This window comes from Furipterus horrens, unplaced genomic scaffold (genome assembly GCF_987537825.1).
Source record: "Furipterus horrens unplaced genomic scaffold, mFurHor1.1.pri manual_scaffold_4, whole genome shotgun sequence".
NCBI classification, from domain to species: Eukaryota; Metazoa; Chordata; class Mammalia; order Chiroptera; family Furipteridae; genus Furipterus; species Furipterus horrens.
In genome coordinates this window covers 204,331,271-204,346,325 of record NW_028327174.1, presented here as the reverse complement: position 1 = coordinate 204,346,325, position 15,055 = coordinate 204,331,271, and the positions used below count along the sequence as shown (strand labels likewise).

The 15,055-nt window shown below is 67.5% G+C and overlaps 3 protein-coding genes across 3 annotated transcripts; 1 reads left to right on the top strand and 2 right to left on the bottom strand.

Moving 5' to 3' along the window:
* Nucleotides 1-3,248, bottom strand: LCN12 (lipocalin 12). The gene is made up of 8 exons (XM_090275295.1): nucleotides 3,132-3,248; nucleotides 2,713-2,849; nucleotides 1,870-1,973; nucleotides 1,702-1,781; nucleotides 1,333-1,450; nucleotides 1,144-1,260; nucleotides 928-1,029; nucleotides 1-253 (listed from the first exon to the last, which is right to left on the bottom strand). Exons 1-8 carry the CDS (start codon nucleotides 3,246-3,248, stop codon nucleotides 225-227), a joined length of 804 nt encoding a protein of 267 aa, XP_090131421.1. The 3' UTR covers nucleotides 1-224.
* A 2,288-nt stretch (nucleotides 3,249-5,536) lies between these two features.
* On the bottom strand, nucleotides 5,537-7,139 carry C8G (complement C8 gamma chain). Its single transcript, XM_090276048.1, has 7 exons — nucleotides 6,890-7,139; nucleotides 6,653-6,789; nucleotides 6,470-6,540; nucleotides 6,291-6,398; nucleotides 5,887-5,988; nucleotides 5,763-5,801; nucleotides 5,537-5,682 (listed from the first exon to the last, which is right to left on the bottom strand). The coding sequence occupies exons 1-7, from the start codon at nucleotides 7,025-7,027 to the stop codon at nucleotides 5,624-5,626; spliced, it is 654 nt and encodes a 217-aa protein (XP_090132174.1). The 5' UTR covers nucleotides 7,028-7,139; the 3' UTR covers nucleotides 5,537-5,623.
* A 1,898-nt stretch (nucleotides 7,140-9,037) lies between these two features.
* On the top strand, nucleotides 9,038-12,000 carry FBXW5 (F-box and WD repeat domain containing 5). Its single transcript, XM_090275022.1, has 8 exons — nucleotides 9,038-9,253; nucleotides 9,430-9,587; nucleotides 9,944-10,118; nucleotides 10,221-10,369; nucleotides 10,446-10,857; nucleotides 11,005-11,152; nucleotides 11,226-11,438; nucleotides 11,508-12,000. Exons 1-8 carry the CDS (start codon nucleotides 9,061-9,063, stop codon nucleotides 11,743-11,745), a joined length of 1,686 nt encoding a protein of 561 aa, XP_090131148.1. The 5' UTR covers nucleotides 9,038-9,060; the 3' UTR covers nucleotides 11,746-12,000.
* The last annotated feature ends 3,055 nt before the right edge of the window (nucleotides 12,001-15,055 follow it).

Here is a 15,055-nt window from a genome sequence, read left to right as displayed (position 1 = left end):
ACCAGTCTGTACCCACCGCCCAGGATCTGGGCACAGGTGACACCGTGTGGCTTCTGACAGTGGGTCCTCCAAGGAGAGGAATGTCCTCTCCTGCTCTTGACACCGGGGCGCACCGGGAGGAAAGGACCCACAGCCACCAAGGTCACGGGGGTCTGAGCTCTGCGACCCCGGCCGAGAGCGTGTGCTGGGCAGTGACAGGGCCTGGCCGGGGGCCACTTCATCCTTCAACATGTTCTCTGAAGGGCTGACCAGTCTGATGGGGTGACAGAGCCTCAGAATGGAGGACAGAGAAGGGCAGGGGCAGGGCACAGAGCCCGGGGGAGGCGAGGGAGACTCCCACCTTCCTGAGGGGTAGGGGCTGGGGGTAGGGAGGAAGCGGGCCCACAGCGGCTTCAGGGGGGGCGGCTGGGCCGGTGGCCAGGGGCTGAGGGATGTCCCTCCAGGGCGCTGCCCCATGGGCCCCCAGACTCAGTGCAGACCCAGGTGGCCAGGTGCAGGTGGGTGCAGACATACATGTGCTTCTGAGCAGAGTACACAGTACGTGCCACAAGTGTTTCTCCCTGTGCTGACACGTGTGTGCAAGTGCATGTGTGCATATAAAGGGCCAGAGGCAGGGAATGCAGGGGCATGATGGGAAACCCTCCTGGAGTTCGAGGGGGATGTGGCCCAGGACAGAGCGGCAGGGGGACCCAGTGGGGGTGGTGGTGGTTCAGGACAAGGGACCTGGGTGGGGGCAGACACCAAGGAGCCATGAGACCCTTCAGTTTGGGCTCAGGCCGGACCCTCTATGGCTGCCAGGCCCCCGCACGTGGATCCCCCCCATGTGTGGGCCAAGTGCACCCGCAGGGCTCCCACGGGGCTTCCGAGGCCAAGGGCGGGCGCCCCACCCCCAGCCAGGCGCAGCGCCGTCGTGGAGCTGCCCGTTACCTGTCAGGTCCGGGAAGACGACATTGGCCTCCGACAGGCCCTGGGCTCGGACCAGGCAGACGAATCTGTCCAGCACCGGGGTCTCAATCGCCCACATCCTGCCTGGGTTCCGGGAGCACAGCGCCGCCCTCAGAGCGGGTACCCCAGCCGGCCTCCTCCCTCCAGCCCCCCCCCCCCCCCCCGTCATGGCTGCAGCGGGGCGGGGCCGGGGCTCACACAGCAGGTAGACCCTGAGGATGCTCTGGCTGCCAGACTGTCTCCTGGAGACCATCAGGGCGAAGGTGGTGTAGTCGGTGTCGTGCACCTGCAGCTCCTCGGAGTCGGCCCCGGGCTCTGGGGGGCACAGCCGGGTCAGGGGCCCCTCGCCAGCGCCCCCGGAGGTGCCCCCCCCTCCCGCCATCTCACCCCTGCTGCTGTCCACCGAGAACTTCCCAGGCCGGGCCTCGGGAACCAGCACATAAGACCAGGTGACGCAGCGCGGGCCCCTGTGGTGGGCATGGGCAGAGGACGAAGGCTCGGGAACCTGGCCAGACCAAGGAGAACTCAGCGGCCAGCTCGTGAGCAGGCTGCGCGGACTGGAGGTGCGGCCACCCTCCCACCCAGGGCAGGGCGTGCCTGCCCTGCGCCCCTTCAGGCCGTGCCTGCCCGGAGCATCCACGCATGAGCTCTGCCACCCTCAGCTCGGCCCCCGCCCAGCCCACCCGCTGGCACTCCTGCGCAGCCCTGAACAGGGTGTGACGTGGTAAGAAAAAGGCTCGCTCTCTGGGGTCTCACGGGGAGACGCAGGAGGAGGGGCCGGGGCGGCTGTCCTGTGTGGGGCCCGCGATGGCCCCTGTGCCCACTCAGGGCCTGGCCTGTGGAGGGGGTGAGGGAAGCGGCCCAGAGGGCTTTGTGGTGGAGGGCCCTTAGCACCGGGTTCCCTGCAAATCCCAGTCAATCCACCTCCAGCCAGAGCCCGGCAGTCCAAGGCTCCCTGATGGGCATTGGGCATGGCCATGCTGTGCAGGGGCTCCGGGGGCCAGCGGGTGCCCGTGCTCACTGGAAGACTGGGACAGAGAGCGGAGTGCAGCCCCCAGAGGCTAGACTGTGTCCCCACCTCGGCCCCTAGGAGCCGCCAGGGCCCACATGGCACACCTGCCTGATGCCATGTGGTGCCCTGACCAGACATCTTGGGCCCCTCTTGCCCCACAGCCAGGCAGGTGGGCAAGGAAGGCTGCCAGCCTACAGGAGGGGTGGCAGAGCACAGGAACCTTGTGGCATCAGTGTCCCCACACACGCTGTCCATCAAGGCTCCCTCCTTCTGCCCAGTCGGGAGAGGGCACTTGATCCAGGCGGGCCAACCACAGCGCCTGCCACCCGGGACACAATGGCTCAGGAGGAGCACAGGGCTCGAGGAGACCAATCCAGGTCATTGCCAAGCCAGCCTGGATGTGCCCTTTTCTGGAGTTGGGACCCTGGGAAGGATGAGAGCTCAGGCCAGTCTTATTCTGTGAGGCGAGAACTGGCCTGAACTCACACCTGGGGCAGGCGGAGCTGAGAGGGGAGAGGGAGGCTGTGCCCGCCTGAGCCCCAGCGCTGGGCCCCTGGATCCAGCCAAGCCTGAAAGCCGCAAGCCCGCAGCCAAGGCTGCATTCCAGTGAGTGACTCCCCTCTTCGCTGTGCGACCCAGAACGGACTTGGGTCCCTGGCAGGCTGTGCTGCCCCGGCGTCAGGAGGAAGCCACGGTGGACCTGAGCCATGGAGCCACTGGCTTCTGGGCCGAGGTCCGGGAGGCACCTCACTCACCGGGTCATGGCGTAGGACACCTCAAGGCGGCTCTTGTCATACCGCTCGAACGTTGCAGTGAAAGGGCTCAGAAGGGACCTGTCCGCCTTGCTGTGGGTGCTGCCCGCCAGGCCGAGGACGAACCACTGCCCCTGAAACTACAGCGGCCGGGGCGGGTGGAGCCCGGGTCCCTGGGAGCCCTCGCGGGGCCCGGCCCCTGCACCGCGGTGGCCAGGAGCGGGGGCTGCCCTGGGTCTAGCTGCCTCCAGGGGCCTGTCTGTGCAGAGGAACTGAGATGGCCCCGCACAGCGACAGCCAGGGGCCAAGGAGGGATGCTGACCCAGGCACATTGGCCTCTGAGGGAAGTCAGGGTCTCCATGGAGGGGGTGCCTGAGAGCCGGGCTGGTCCCCGCCTCTCTCCCTACCCCCCAGCCCCTAACCTGGTCCTCCTGGAAGTTCTGCAAGACCTGGCCGCTGGCCCGCGGGGGCCGTGTGGGCTGGGCCCTGAGGGCTCCCGGCAGGCTGAGCGCCACCCATAGAGCACACAGGGGCCCCATGCCTGCCCCTGACACACGGAGAAGTGGCCACTGGCACCAGGGACTCAACTCACCTCCTTATGAGTGCCCCTCCCTGGGGTGTGGCAACCCCACCTTCCTGCTCAGGACTGGCTGGAGGGACAGTGGGCACAGGGCGCTGCGGGTGGGCAGAGCAGGGCGGGGCCTTCCTCAGATCCTGCCCACGAAAGAGGGGGCACCTGGGTCCCCGCCCGGGGTGGGTGTCAGAAACGCAGGAGGCATGCCCACTGGGCTCCTGGTCTTTGCCTTCTGATCCCTGAGACCCTCTCCCCACTCTGTACCCCCATAGCCCCCCATGTGAGCACCAGGACTGGGGTCCGCCTGGCCACATGGTGGGGAACAGAATGCACCAGGCAGGGAGCACATCCCTCCTTAGCCCCAAGGCGTCAGGGCCACCATGTTCTGGCTGCAGGAACGCAGTGCAGTGCCTGGCCTGCCAGCACCCACGCTGCTCCAATGTCCCCAACCCACACTGCAGGACAAGAACAGGGCCTGCAGTCACAAGGGACAGGTGAGGGGGGAGCGGCAACCAGAAGGGACCCTCAGCCAGAGGGGGAGCTGCGGTGAGGCCACACACTGGTCCTGGGGAGTGCACGGCAGGCTCCGGACTTGCAGCCGCCCTGTTCACTCCCCAGCCACCTCGGAGAGAGGGGCCAGGGAGAAAACACCCTCCCTGCCCGTGGGAGCCAAGCGCGGGGTGCTGGGCTCCAAGCAGCCAGGCGGTGTGTCCCTGACCTGTGAGTGCCTGTGCTCCCAGCCAGGTCCCCGTGTCCTGGGCCACCTCCTCGCCCACTGGGTCCCTGTGTCCCGGGCCACCGCCTCGCCTACTGGGTCCCCGTGTCCTGGCCTTGGGCCACTTGTCCTGAGCAGGAGCCCCAGCCAGGCCACAGAACCCCGGCCCCCCAAGGCCAAGGGGATTCAGGGCTCAGTTCTGTCTGAGGCCCCTCTCGTCGTGAGAGGCGTGGACCCCCAGGGCCTTCCTCTTCCTGGAGGGTTGCCATGACCAGCTGGACGGTGGCCAAGGCCTCTCTGGGTCACATGCAGGCCCCAGAGCAGGGGACGCCGAGGGTCTGGAGGACAAAGCCTGCAGGGCACTGTCCCCGTTCCCTGAGCTCGTGGTGCTCAGTGGTCAGAGGTGTCTTCCCGGGGACTGACCCACAATGAGAGCAGTCCCAGATGGCTGTTTTCCCCTAGAGTCCCAAGGAGCTGCCCCACTCCACCAGAAGCTGGGGTGCAGCCCCCACCGACCCTGCAGGCAGCAGGGAGCTCTGTGACCGGACCCGCGCTGGGACGCCCTCTCCGCGTGTGGCCTGATCCACACGGGGTTCTGGAGAGACTGGGGGGCAGCTGTCAGCAGTGTGTCAGAATGGGGAGGGCTGGCCCTCCCCAAGGACCCCCATCTCCCTGGCCAGCACTGCCCGACCTCACTGATTAATAAACAACTAAATACATTCATGTAAAAATGATGCACCAAGAGCTACAACTGTTTCACCTCTGCATCTGCAAATCTGATTAGAGCTCAGTACACATTTTTGTGAAAATACAATGTATCTTCCAGGTGGCTCTCCGAGTCCCCGGTCCCACGTGGCTCCTGCCTGGCCCTGGGCCCTGAGGTCAGACGGGCGGGAAATGCGCTGCTGTGTGGCCTCAGCCCTGCGGTCACTTGGCGCCACCCCCTGGGCACTCCAGGAACACCCTTCTTTCTCCAGGAGCTCCCCCAGAGCAGAAGCCCTCGATGTCCAGGTTGGGGACAGGGGATGCAGGGGCCCCAGGGGTACTGCTGTCTCAGCCCCACCCAGGCGGTGCACAGGTCCTGCGTCCTGTGGGCCCCGTGGGGGCGAGGTGGCTGCAGGTTCCTTGCCTTCGTCCCTTGAACTCCTAGGAGCTGAGACCTCTGCCACACCCCTCCTACCTGCCCTGCCTATCTGTCTCCCTGGGGTCCAGTCTGCAGGGTCAGGCTCAGTCCCCACACACTGGGGACATGGGTCCCCCCCAGGGCTGCTGTTGGCTCCTCCCAGCAACCGCAGCCCCCCTGGTCTGCACGGGCCCAGCCTCAGTCCTGCCTGGCCCTGCCAGCCCCGCCCACTGCCCTCCTAAGACGGGTGCCAGCCCACCCAGACCCAGGCCCCCATGTCCAGGAACCCCTGCCCCCTGGCTTCCCTGGGGAGGGTTCTCAACCCACCTGGGGAATGGCCCCAGGTGCCCATGAGATGACCTGAGATGACCCGAGGTGACCAAGTACGCAGAGGCCCCAAGATGGGGCCAGCAAGGAAAGTAAGGATGGCATTTAATGGGGGCAGTGCCCCGGGGTCCTGGGCATGAGGAGCAGCTTCGGGGGGGCAGGTAGGGTGCAGGCCTCAGCGGGGGTCTTCACGTCCTCTCATGGAGGGGCTGCTGCGGCCCCACTTGCTGGCTTCTGCGGCACGGAAACAACACTCAGCCGGCGCGGCAGCTTCGGGCGAGGGTGCGTGCCCACCACGCCGCCCGCATGCTCACCGTCCAGGATGTGGAACTGGTCTGCAGCCTCGCAGAAACCTGGGGGCCAGACAGGGGTCAGGGGGCAGAGGAAGGCCCGCGGAGGGGCGGCAGGCGGGCTGTGGGGGGCCACGGGGCCACTCACCGTATTTGGGGAAGTACAAGATGTGGTCCTCGGTCAGGTTGGCCCCCTGGACCCGCTGCTCAAACGCGTCCACGACCGAGTCGGTCACGGGGAGTGAGCGGACTGCGGGGCACAGGGCTCCTGAGGTGCTGGGCACCCACCGTGCACGGGCGGGCGGGCCGCTCTGGGGACAGGGTCTGTGTGGCTGCCACACGCCCAGCCAGGTCTGGCCACTGCCCCTCCTGCCCCTCCCTGTCCCACAGCTGGGTCTGCCTGTGTGGGAGCCTCCCTGGACACCATCAGCAGGAGAGGGTCAGGATGCCCCGACGGAGGGAGTGTCTCTGTGTGCATCGGGCCTCGCCCGGACCGCCCCTCCACCCTCGGGGCCAAGAGAGTACAGAGCCCGGGCTCCCGCGTCAACCCACCGTACAGCTTCACTGAGAGCCGGCGCGCCCGCTCCAGGTACGTGATGGCAAAGCTCTGGTAGTCCGTCTCGCCCACGGCCACGTGCACCTCCCCCCTGGCGCCTCGAGCTGGGCAGAGACTGGCTGGTGACCTCAGCCCGACCCCCAGCCCTGCACCCCCTCCTGCTGCCTGGCCTCACCTTGGAGCAGGAAGCGGCCTGGGACCTTCGTGTTTCTGTAGAGCTGCCGCACCTCCCAGCAGATGCCATCTCTGGAGGGCAGGGAGGCACAGCAGGCTCAGGACCCGCCCCGCGGCCAGGCAGCTCGGTGGTCTGGCCACAGCAGGGGCAGGGCAAGGGGCCGGGGTGCGTGTTGGCACTCACAGCTTTCGGAAGGTGCTGACAGCCATGGCTGCATCCTGGGGAGCCACGTGCAGTGTGGTGGCCTCCGCCCGGTGGCCCTGCTCCTGCAGGAAGCGACAGGAGGATGCCACGGCGACCAGGAACCACGTCCCTGCAAACTGGAGGCAGGCCACGTGAGGGCACGAGGGGCTGCGGCGGCCCAGGCCTGGCCCGTCCGGAGCCGGGGGGACTGCTGCCACCCCCCTCCCCCAGGTCTACCCGCTGAGCGTTGAAGTCGGCCTTGGGCTGGATGGCGCTGAGGGGGCCTGGGGGCCGTGGGGGGCTCCGAGCCCTCAGACCCAGGATGCCAGCAGCCAGAACCAGGGTCAAGAGGAGTGCAGTCCTGGGAGGCGGCATGGCGGAGGCAGCGACAGGGACAGGACTGAGGGAGCCCAGGCAGGACGGCCACGACCGGGGTCGGAGTCCACTGTCCAGGGCCGCCCAGGAAGTCCGCGTCCGTCCTCCCCATGCCCTAGCCCAGTCCCAGGCCCCCCCTACCCCGCGGGCCTCCTCAGGAGCGTGGCCTCGCCCTGGACATCTGACCTCGACCCTGCTCTTCCCAGCAGGGCGGCACCGTGCGCCGTTGACAAGTCCGAGCTGACCCCTGGCCGTTTGTGCAGGAGCCGCGCGGATGTCCACTGCGGCCTGTGCCCCGCCTGTCAGCGTGGACCCGCACCTGGGGGACCTGAGCCCCCGCCTGTGTCACCGGCCATGCACCCAGTGACGAGGTGCCCTGTGTTCAGAGGCAACTGAGGCACAGCCGCCGGCGCCCCCGCTGAGACGGCCCCGCCCCGTCGCCCCTCCCCTCCCGCCGCCCCGCCCCCTCCCGCCGCCCCGCCCCCTCCCGCCGCCCCGCCCCCTCCCGCCTCTCCCAGGAACAAGGACCGCGAGTCTCCGGGCAGCCGCCCCTAATCGGAGGCCACTGTCGTTTCACAAACACCCGCGCCCCGGACCTCTCGGCCGACCCGCAGGATGACGCACGCCCGGGGCTCTGCCCCGCCCTCGCGCTGCAGCCCGTTCGCACTCAGCGCGCCTGGGCGCAGCGCCTCCCTCCCGATAAGGCCCGTGGGGGGCCGCTCTGGCTCCGGCGCCTTCTCGGCCGCCCTAACGCCGCCCTCCGCACGCTCATCCCCCTTGAGCCCCCAGCAGCCCCTGGAGGGCGGCGCAGGCCCAACTCCCGCAGCGAAGCGCACACGGCGCCCGCGGCCGCCGCTCCTCCCGGCCGCCAGGGGCGCTCCTGAGCGGGCCGAGCGCGGGCGCAGTGACGCAGCTGCGGGCGCTCGGCCCTCCGCGGCCATCGATGCCTCGGGGCTCGTGGCGGCGGCCTGGCGGGCTCCGTCATAGGGACGCGGCGGCCGGAGCGGCGGCGGGCGGAAGCGGGTCCGTGGGCCGAGGCAGGGCGCCGGGGCGGGGGCAGCGCAGCCGGGCGGAGGCGGCCGCGGTGAGTGCGCGCAGCCCGGGGAGTGGCGTCACTCGGCCCCCGGGGAGCCTCTTTCTCCGGCCCCGGCGCCCGGCCCCGGGGAGCGTCCTCCCCGGCCCCCGAGCCCCGGCCCCCGGCCCCCGGCCTCACCCTTGGCCAATGAATGAGTCCCGAGGCCCCGCCCCCGGCAGCCCCTCGGAAGGAAGGGCGGAGGGGGGCGCGGGGGCGGTTCCCGCCCCGACTTCGCTGGCAGCGGGCAGGGCTCCCCTAGGCCGCCGGGCAGAGGCCGAGGGCCGGCTGGTACCCCTGGCGGCGTCCGGGGCGGGTGGGAGGGCTGACCCCGGGCCCCTCCCGGGAAGGAAGTCTCTGTCTCCCGCCGACAGCTCCGCAGCCTCGGGGCGCCAAGGTCAAAGTGACAGGAGGGCCCCGGGGGCCCTTCGCTTCTTGGCTTTGGAGCGGCCTCGGCCCTGGTACCCAGATGCCTCCCTGGTCCTACGTGGGGCGGTGGGGGGGGGGGTCAGAGAGCCCCACCTGAAGGCCTGTCCCCAAGGTCTAGAACTTTTGGGGTGAAGGTGGGGCTGGGGCCCCCGGGGGCCCGCCTCAGGCTTAACGCCGCTCAGAGGGGCTGAGAAGTGTCCCACTTGCCCAGAAGCTGCCTGTCCCGGGGAATCGGACTTGCTGGGGCTGCCATGGGAGTGTGTGGTCCGAGGAGCCTGGCTGTCCAGGGAGGCTCGGTGCAGCCGCCGGACCCTTGGCTGAGCGGGCGGAGCCAGGTGGCCCTCTGCCCGAGCTCCGTCCAGTGAAACTCCCACCGGGGCAGCGGGTGGGGCCGGAGGGACGGCCCGGGATGCCTCGGCTGCCCCAGGGCCGCGCAGCCCTCCTTGGCATGGGGGCCAGGGTCCTGCCCAGTCCCACCGGTGGCTCAGGGTGTGGTGTGTGGGTTTCAGGGCCGCCGGGGCAGAATGTCACGATGGACGAGGGCGGCACGCCCCTGCTCCCGGACAGCCTGGTCTACCAGATCTTCCTGAGCCTGGGCCCTGCGGACGTGCTGGCCGCCGGGCTGGTGTGCCGCCAGTGGCGGGCTGTGTCCCGAGACGAGTTCCTCTGGAGGGAGCAGTTCTACCGCCACTACCAGGTGGCCCGCGACGTGCCCCGGCACCCAGGTCAGCGCAGCCCTGCAGCCCACCCACTGGCTGCCGCCTCCCGACTGTGCGGTTCTCACATCAAAGGGACAAGGCCAGGGCACGCCCAGGGGCGCAGGGCCACACTGGGGTGAGGGTGCGGGGGCGCCCCTCCCGTTGGGCCCGCAGCAGTGAGCGCCCTGCCACGTGCCTTGCAGCGGCCGCATCCTGGTATGAGGAGTTCCAGCGCCTCTACGACACAGTGCCCTGCGTGGAGGTGCAGACGCTCAGGGAGCACACGGACCAGGTCCTGCACCTCAGCTTCTCCCACTCTGGCTACCAGTTTGCTTCCTGCTCCAAGGACTGCACAGTGAAGGTGCGGGTGGCCCAGACAGGGCGTGGCCTGGGGCCAGGCAGCTCACCCCGGGGGAAGAGAGGGTTGGGCCAGAGGGGAGAGATGCCCGGTCGGCCAGGCTGGGGAAGAGGCACCTCAGCCAGGATCACACCGGATGGGAGGCTGGATTAGGGAGATCCAAACTGCCAGCAGAGAGGAACGGGTCCTGCTCCAGAGCCAGGTCCCCAGCCCGTGTACCCACGGCCTTGGGTGGGCTGACAGCCAGGAGCAAGGGGCCTCCACCCTGACAGCGGTTGCTGGGCACCTGCTTGGGCCAGAGGGCAGTGGCTTGCAGCGTGGGTCCCGGTGCCCGCTGACACCCCCGCCCCTGCACGCAGATCTGGAACAACGACCTGGCCATCTCGCTGCTGCACAGCGCGGACATGCGGCCCTACAACTGGAGCTACACCCAGTTCTCCCAGTTCAACCAGGACGACTCACTGCTGCTGGCCTCAGGGGTGTTCCTGGGGCCTCACAACTCCTCCTCGGGTGAGATCGCGGTCATCAGCCTCGGTGAGTGGGCCTGCGGGGGCTGGACCTCCGCCCCTTCCCCAAGGGCCCCGCCCACACCCGGCCCCTCCCTTCGCGCACCCTCCCACCGCCCGCTCCCCGCAGACAACTTCGCGCTGCTGTCCCGCGTGCGGAACAAGCCATACGACGTGTTCGGCTGCTGGCTCACGGAGACCAGCCTCATCTCGGGGAACCTGCACCGCATCGGGGACATCACCTCCTGCTCGGTGCTCTGGCTCAACAATGCCTTCCAGGTGCGGCAGGCGGCCCTGCAGGGGTGGTCCCCTCTCCCCGGCGGGGCCGTCACCCACCGCCTGCTCCCCCCGCCAGGACGTTGAGTCCGAGAACGTCAACGTGGTGAAGCGGCTCTTTAAAATCCAGAACCTCAACGCCAGCACCATCCGCACCGTGATGGTGGCTGACTGCAGCCGCTTCGACAGCCCTGACCTCCTGCTGGACGCCAGCGCACCCCCTGGCCGAGTCTTCGACCTGGGCGGTGACGATGAGGACGAGCCGGCGGGCCCAGCCCCCCCGCGGGCCAAGGAGGGCTTGCGGCGCCTCCTGGACGGGCTCCTGGACACAGGCGCCCAGCCGCAGCTGGCGGAGCGCGCGCTGGAGACCAAGGTGGCGGAGCTGCTGGCCCAGGGCCGCACCAAGCCGCCGGAGCGCAGCGCGACCAGCGCCCAGAACAAACTCCTCATCTTCACCACAGGCTGCCTCACCTACTCGCCGCACCAGATCGGTAACTATGGGCAGGCCCGGTGCTCAGTCCCCAGAGCGCCGGACACAGCTGCGTCGTGTCCACGCTGGGGCCCCGCCTGGTCCCGCTCCAGGGCAGGGCCCGCGGGCCTCGGAGGGCGGCGGGGCACCTCACCTGGCCCTTCCGCAGGCATCAAGCACATCCTGCCACACCAGATGACCACAGCCGGGCCGGTGCTGGGCGAGGGGCGGGGCTCCGACGCCTTCTTCGACGCCCTGGACCACGTGATCGACGTGCGGGGACACATCATCGGCATGGGCTTGTCCCCCGACAACAGGTGCGCGCGTGGGGCCAGGGCGGGGGCGCGGAGGGCCGCGTGCGCACAGGCGAGCACAGTGCCCCTCGCCCAGGTACCTGTACGTGAACAGCCGCGCCTGGCCCAGCGGCTCGGTGGTGGCCGACCCCATGCAGCCACCGCCCATCGCTGAGGAGATCGACCTGCTGGTGTTCGACCTCAAGACCATGCGGGAGGTGAAGCGGGCCCTGCGCGCCCACCGCGCCTACACGCCCAACGACGAGTGTTTCTTTATCTTCCTGGACGTGAGCAGGGACTTCGTGGCCAGGTAGGGGCCCTGGCGGGGCGGGCGGGCCCGGTGTGGCCTGCGGGGGGCTCATCCCAGGCTGTCCCGCAGTGGCGCCGAGGACCGGCACGGCTACATCTGGGACCGCCACTACAACATCTGTCTGGCCAAGCTGCGACATCAGGACGTGGTCAACTCGGTGGTCTTCAGCCCCCAGGAGCAGGAGCTCCTGCTGACGGCCAGCGATGACGCCACCATCAAAGCCTGGCGCTCGCCCCGCACTGTGCGCATCCACCAGGCCCCGCGGCCGCGAAGATGCTTCTCCTGGCTGGCTGGCCAGAGGCGCTGAGGGTGCTGGCCGAGAGGAGCCGCTGGGACCACAGGGGGCGCCACAGAGGCTGCTGCCCAGACCGCATGGTGGCGGGGACGCTCGCGGCAGCAATGCCTTAGGAGGGGTCCGGCGGGGTTGGACAGCTGGACCCCCGCCATGCTCGCACACGCGCACCGCCTCCCACAGCCTTGATGCTTAGCACTGGGGCACCAGTGGCCATGTGGCCGACTTGGGGTGCACAGGACACTGGAAACCCTGCCCTTCACCCGCCCCTTCCCCGGGCCTGGGCCGTCAGCAGAGCACTAGCCTGGGCTGGCCCTGCGGCCCGGGGGGCGTTTCTGGTCCGACCTTGCCCTGGGAGCCCTGGGCTCCCTCTCTGGTCGGTGGCGTGGGTCCGTCTGTCGTAGGCCCAGGTGAACTGCATGTCACTAGTCACCTGTTCAGGACCTGAATAAACAGTTGGCAACAGCACACAGCCGTCCAGTCTCTGCTAATACAGGTATAGAATCCTCAGCAAGATGCCGAAGCAAGTCCAGTGTCTGAAAGGTGAGGGGTGGGCGCTGCCCGAGGGGTGCAGGGCTGGCCGGGCGCCGGGGCGAGCCAGCATGTGCCAGTGCAGAGAAGCATTCAGAGCATCCGGTCAGCATGAAACAGCAAAAACGGGGCGGGGGCTGCCCAGCCTGATGGGGGGCGTGGACAGAGCACCTGCAGGTCCGGGTGTGCTCCGGGGACGGCCCCCGCCCCCCACCGCCACGGGAGCGTGCTCACTGTGCCACCGGGCAGGAGAGAATGGGCAGCACAGACGGGGGGAGAAATGACACCATCTTCGTCCACAGGTGACGTAACTGTTTAGGCATAAAGCCCCCCACGGCCTACAAGACACCCAGTGACCCCCCAGGCCCAGCAAGTGCACTGAGGCCACTCGCAGGTGCGCGTGTGACACAGAAGTCAGCCTCTCGGCGCAAGGGATGTACGGCTGGAACCCTGACTAAAGATCAAGGCCTTCTTACGTGACCGAACAAGAAATGAGCCCGGGCTGGGGTGGCTCGGTGGACTGAGCGCCGGCCTGTGAACCAAAGGGTTGCCGGTTCAATTCCCGGTCAGGGCGCAGGCCTGGGCTGCGGGCGGGTCCCCAGCTGGGGATGAGAGAGAGACAACCGTGTGTTGACATTTCTTTCCTTCTCCCTCCCCTCCCCCGCGCTCTAAAAATCTTTAAAAAGAAAAAAGGACTTGTTCCTAGACTACATAAATGACTCGTAAAACTCAGCAGTAAAAAAAGAACCAACTCAATTTAAAAGTGGACAAAAGAACAGACCTGTCACCAAAGAGAGATACTGAACAGTATTAGACATTTGGGACATGCAACCAAAACCCAGGCGCCACACCTGTCCCACAAACGGCAGCCGGGAGGACGGGCCGCAGCAGGAGCTGTAGCGGCACCGGCAGGAACACAGCAGGGTCCCCTCGGTCCTGGGGGCTGCCACAACCAGACCGCACAGGTGGGGGCTCCCCGACAACAGCCCCCTCCTCCGTTCTGGAGACCGAGGGCTGAGGGCAGATGCCAACAGGGTGGGGACGGCCCTTGCTCAGTCGCGGACCCTCTGTGACCTCACAGGACGAGCTGCTCTGTAGGCCCCTTAAGGCACCTCCCCCCATCACCTGCAACGCCTTCAGCCTGGGGTCAGGGCTTCAGCATGAAAACTTGTGTGTGTGTCATGTGTGTGTTGGGGGGACCCAGTCAGGTCCCAAGAAACTGCTCTAGAAAATGGTTTGTTTCTTACCATTTTATTTTTAAATGTTTTTGAGCTTAGAGGGGGAAGGTAGAGGGTGAGAAGCATTAATTGCTTGCCTTCCATAAGCGCCCCAGGGACAAACCTGCCACCCAGGTGTGTGCCCTGACTGGGAGTCGAACCTGCGTGTGACCTTTCAGTTTGCGGGATGACACCCCACCCCGAGCCCTGCCACGCTCACCGTGTGGCCCAGCAGCACTGCTCCCGAGGGACAGGGGCGCCTGTCCAGACGTCCTGTGTGCACGTGCCAGAGCAGCTTGATTCAGCGCCCCCACACCCAGACCGGGGCACAGGGCAGGCAGGTGACAGTGGCCACTGCTCAGCGGAACCTGGGACGTGGGACACGCTCAGCCTCCCGCTTGCCCAGGTGTCTGCGGAGGGACAGGAGCCAGCCTCAGGCGCCACGGTGACGGAGTCCATTCAGGTTGTGGGCCCGCAGCGGTGGGTGCCAGGCGGGGCGACGCTGTGGGCTGCATTCTGTGACGGGGCCGTGCGGTCTGCCCGTCGGGGTCGGGTGCTGCTGACACCCGGCTGCATGTGTGCGAGTCACAGCTGCAGCCAGACACACAAAACTCGGGGTTACTCACGACGGGGCAAAATGCTGTGAGGGAGAAAATACGTTCTAACTGTAAAAGCAGCAAACGTGCAGCTGACGCCTCACCTGTGACAGGCCGGGTGACGGGAGGGCCGTGCCTTCGCTTCAGGCCAGAGCTCTGGGGCCGGGCCGTCAACATGCACAGTGAGGCGCAGGGAGACAGCAGACACAGGAGCTGGTGTCCCTACCCAGACAAGGGACCCTGGCACCTGTCCCCTGCATGAACGGCACAGGCAGGCTGTGACCACATTGGATTTTAGAAAGTATTATTGTCACGTTGATAAAACAAGAGACCTGAACTCCAGATGGGTGGAACATGACAGGGTCAGCGCCACATCCCGGTGGGGCCCGAGCTGCGGCCACCTGACAGCCACCAGCAGGTCCTCCCGACAGATGGGAACATGCCCACTGCGCACGGGGGGGGGAGTCACAGCAGCCAGCAGCGGGACGGCGCCAAGTCCCTTCACGAGAGCGCACAAGAGGAAGGACCCCTGCCCCTGCCACCTAACCTTTACACTCCATGCCAAGGAGGCCAGACACAGGCTGCTCTATACACACACTTATATGAGGTCTGTCCAGAAGTCCAGCCATTGTTAACGTAACGAGAACAGTGTGCGCACCACGGATGTGACCAGGCAGCCAAGGAGAGTGGACGGGAATGCGCGTGTGTGAACAATGACGACTTCACTGTACTGGTCAGTGGGGGTGACAGATGCTGCTGAGTCAGCACGTGGACTGTGTGGCCGTCGCAGAGCCACGAATCTGCACCAGCTCTTGCGTTCAGCTTCGACATCCCCCGTGGAAACGACTGGGATGACTCAGAGGCCACAGCTGTGGGCAGCCGGCGACTGGCAGCTTCGTCGCCCACTCATGCGTCACATCTTGTTCAGTTTTTTGGTGAATTATCAAATCATCCAGGTGACTCAGCCCCCCTACTGCCCAG

Excerpts from the sequence above, each read along its gene's own strand:
- C8G (XM_090276048.1), bottom strand. The coding sequence starts at position 7,027 with ATGCCGCCTCCCAGGACTGCACTCCTCTTGACCCTGGTTCTGGCTGCT. Across the intron at positions 5,989-6,290 it reads GCTCTCAGTGAAGCTGTACG|TCCGCTCACTCCCCGTGACC; the intron begins GTGGGTTGACGC and ends TGTGCCCCGCAG. Across the intron at positions 5,802-5,886 it reads CTTGTACTTCCCCAAATACG|GTTTCTGCGAGGCTGCAGAC; the intron begins GTGAGTGGCCCC and ends TCTGGCCCCCAG.
- LCN12 (XM_090275295.1), bottom strand. The coding sequence starts at position 3,248 with ATGGGGCCCCTGTGTGCTCTATGGGTGGCGCTCAGCCTGCCGGGAGCC. Across the intron at positions 1,974-2,712 it reads GTGTCCTACGCCATGACCCG|TCTTCCAGTGAGCACGGGCA; the intron begins GTGAGTGAGGTG and ends TCTCTGTCCCAG. Across the intron at positions 1,451-1,701 it reads CCCTCCTCCTGCGTCTCCCC|GTTCCCGAGCCTTCGTCCTC; the intron begins GTGAGACCCCAG and ends TGGTCTGGCCAG.
- FBXW5 (XM_090275022.1), top strand. The coding sequence starts at position 9,061 with ATGGACGAGGGCGGCACGCCCCTGCTCCCGGACAGCCTGGTCTACCAG. Across the intron at positions 10,119-10,220 it reads GATCGCGGTCATCAGCCTCG|ACAACTTCGCGCTGCTGTCC; the intron begins GTGAGTGGGCCT and ends CGCTCCCCGCAG. Across the intron at positions 10,370-10,445 it reads GGCTCAACAATGCCTTCCAG|GACGTTGAGTCCGAGAACGT; the intron begins GTGCGGCAGGCG and ends TCCCCCCGCCAG.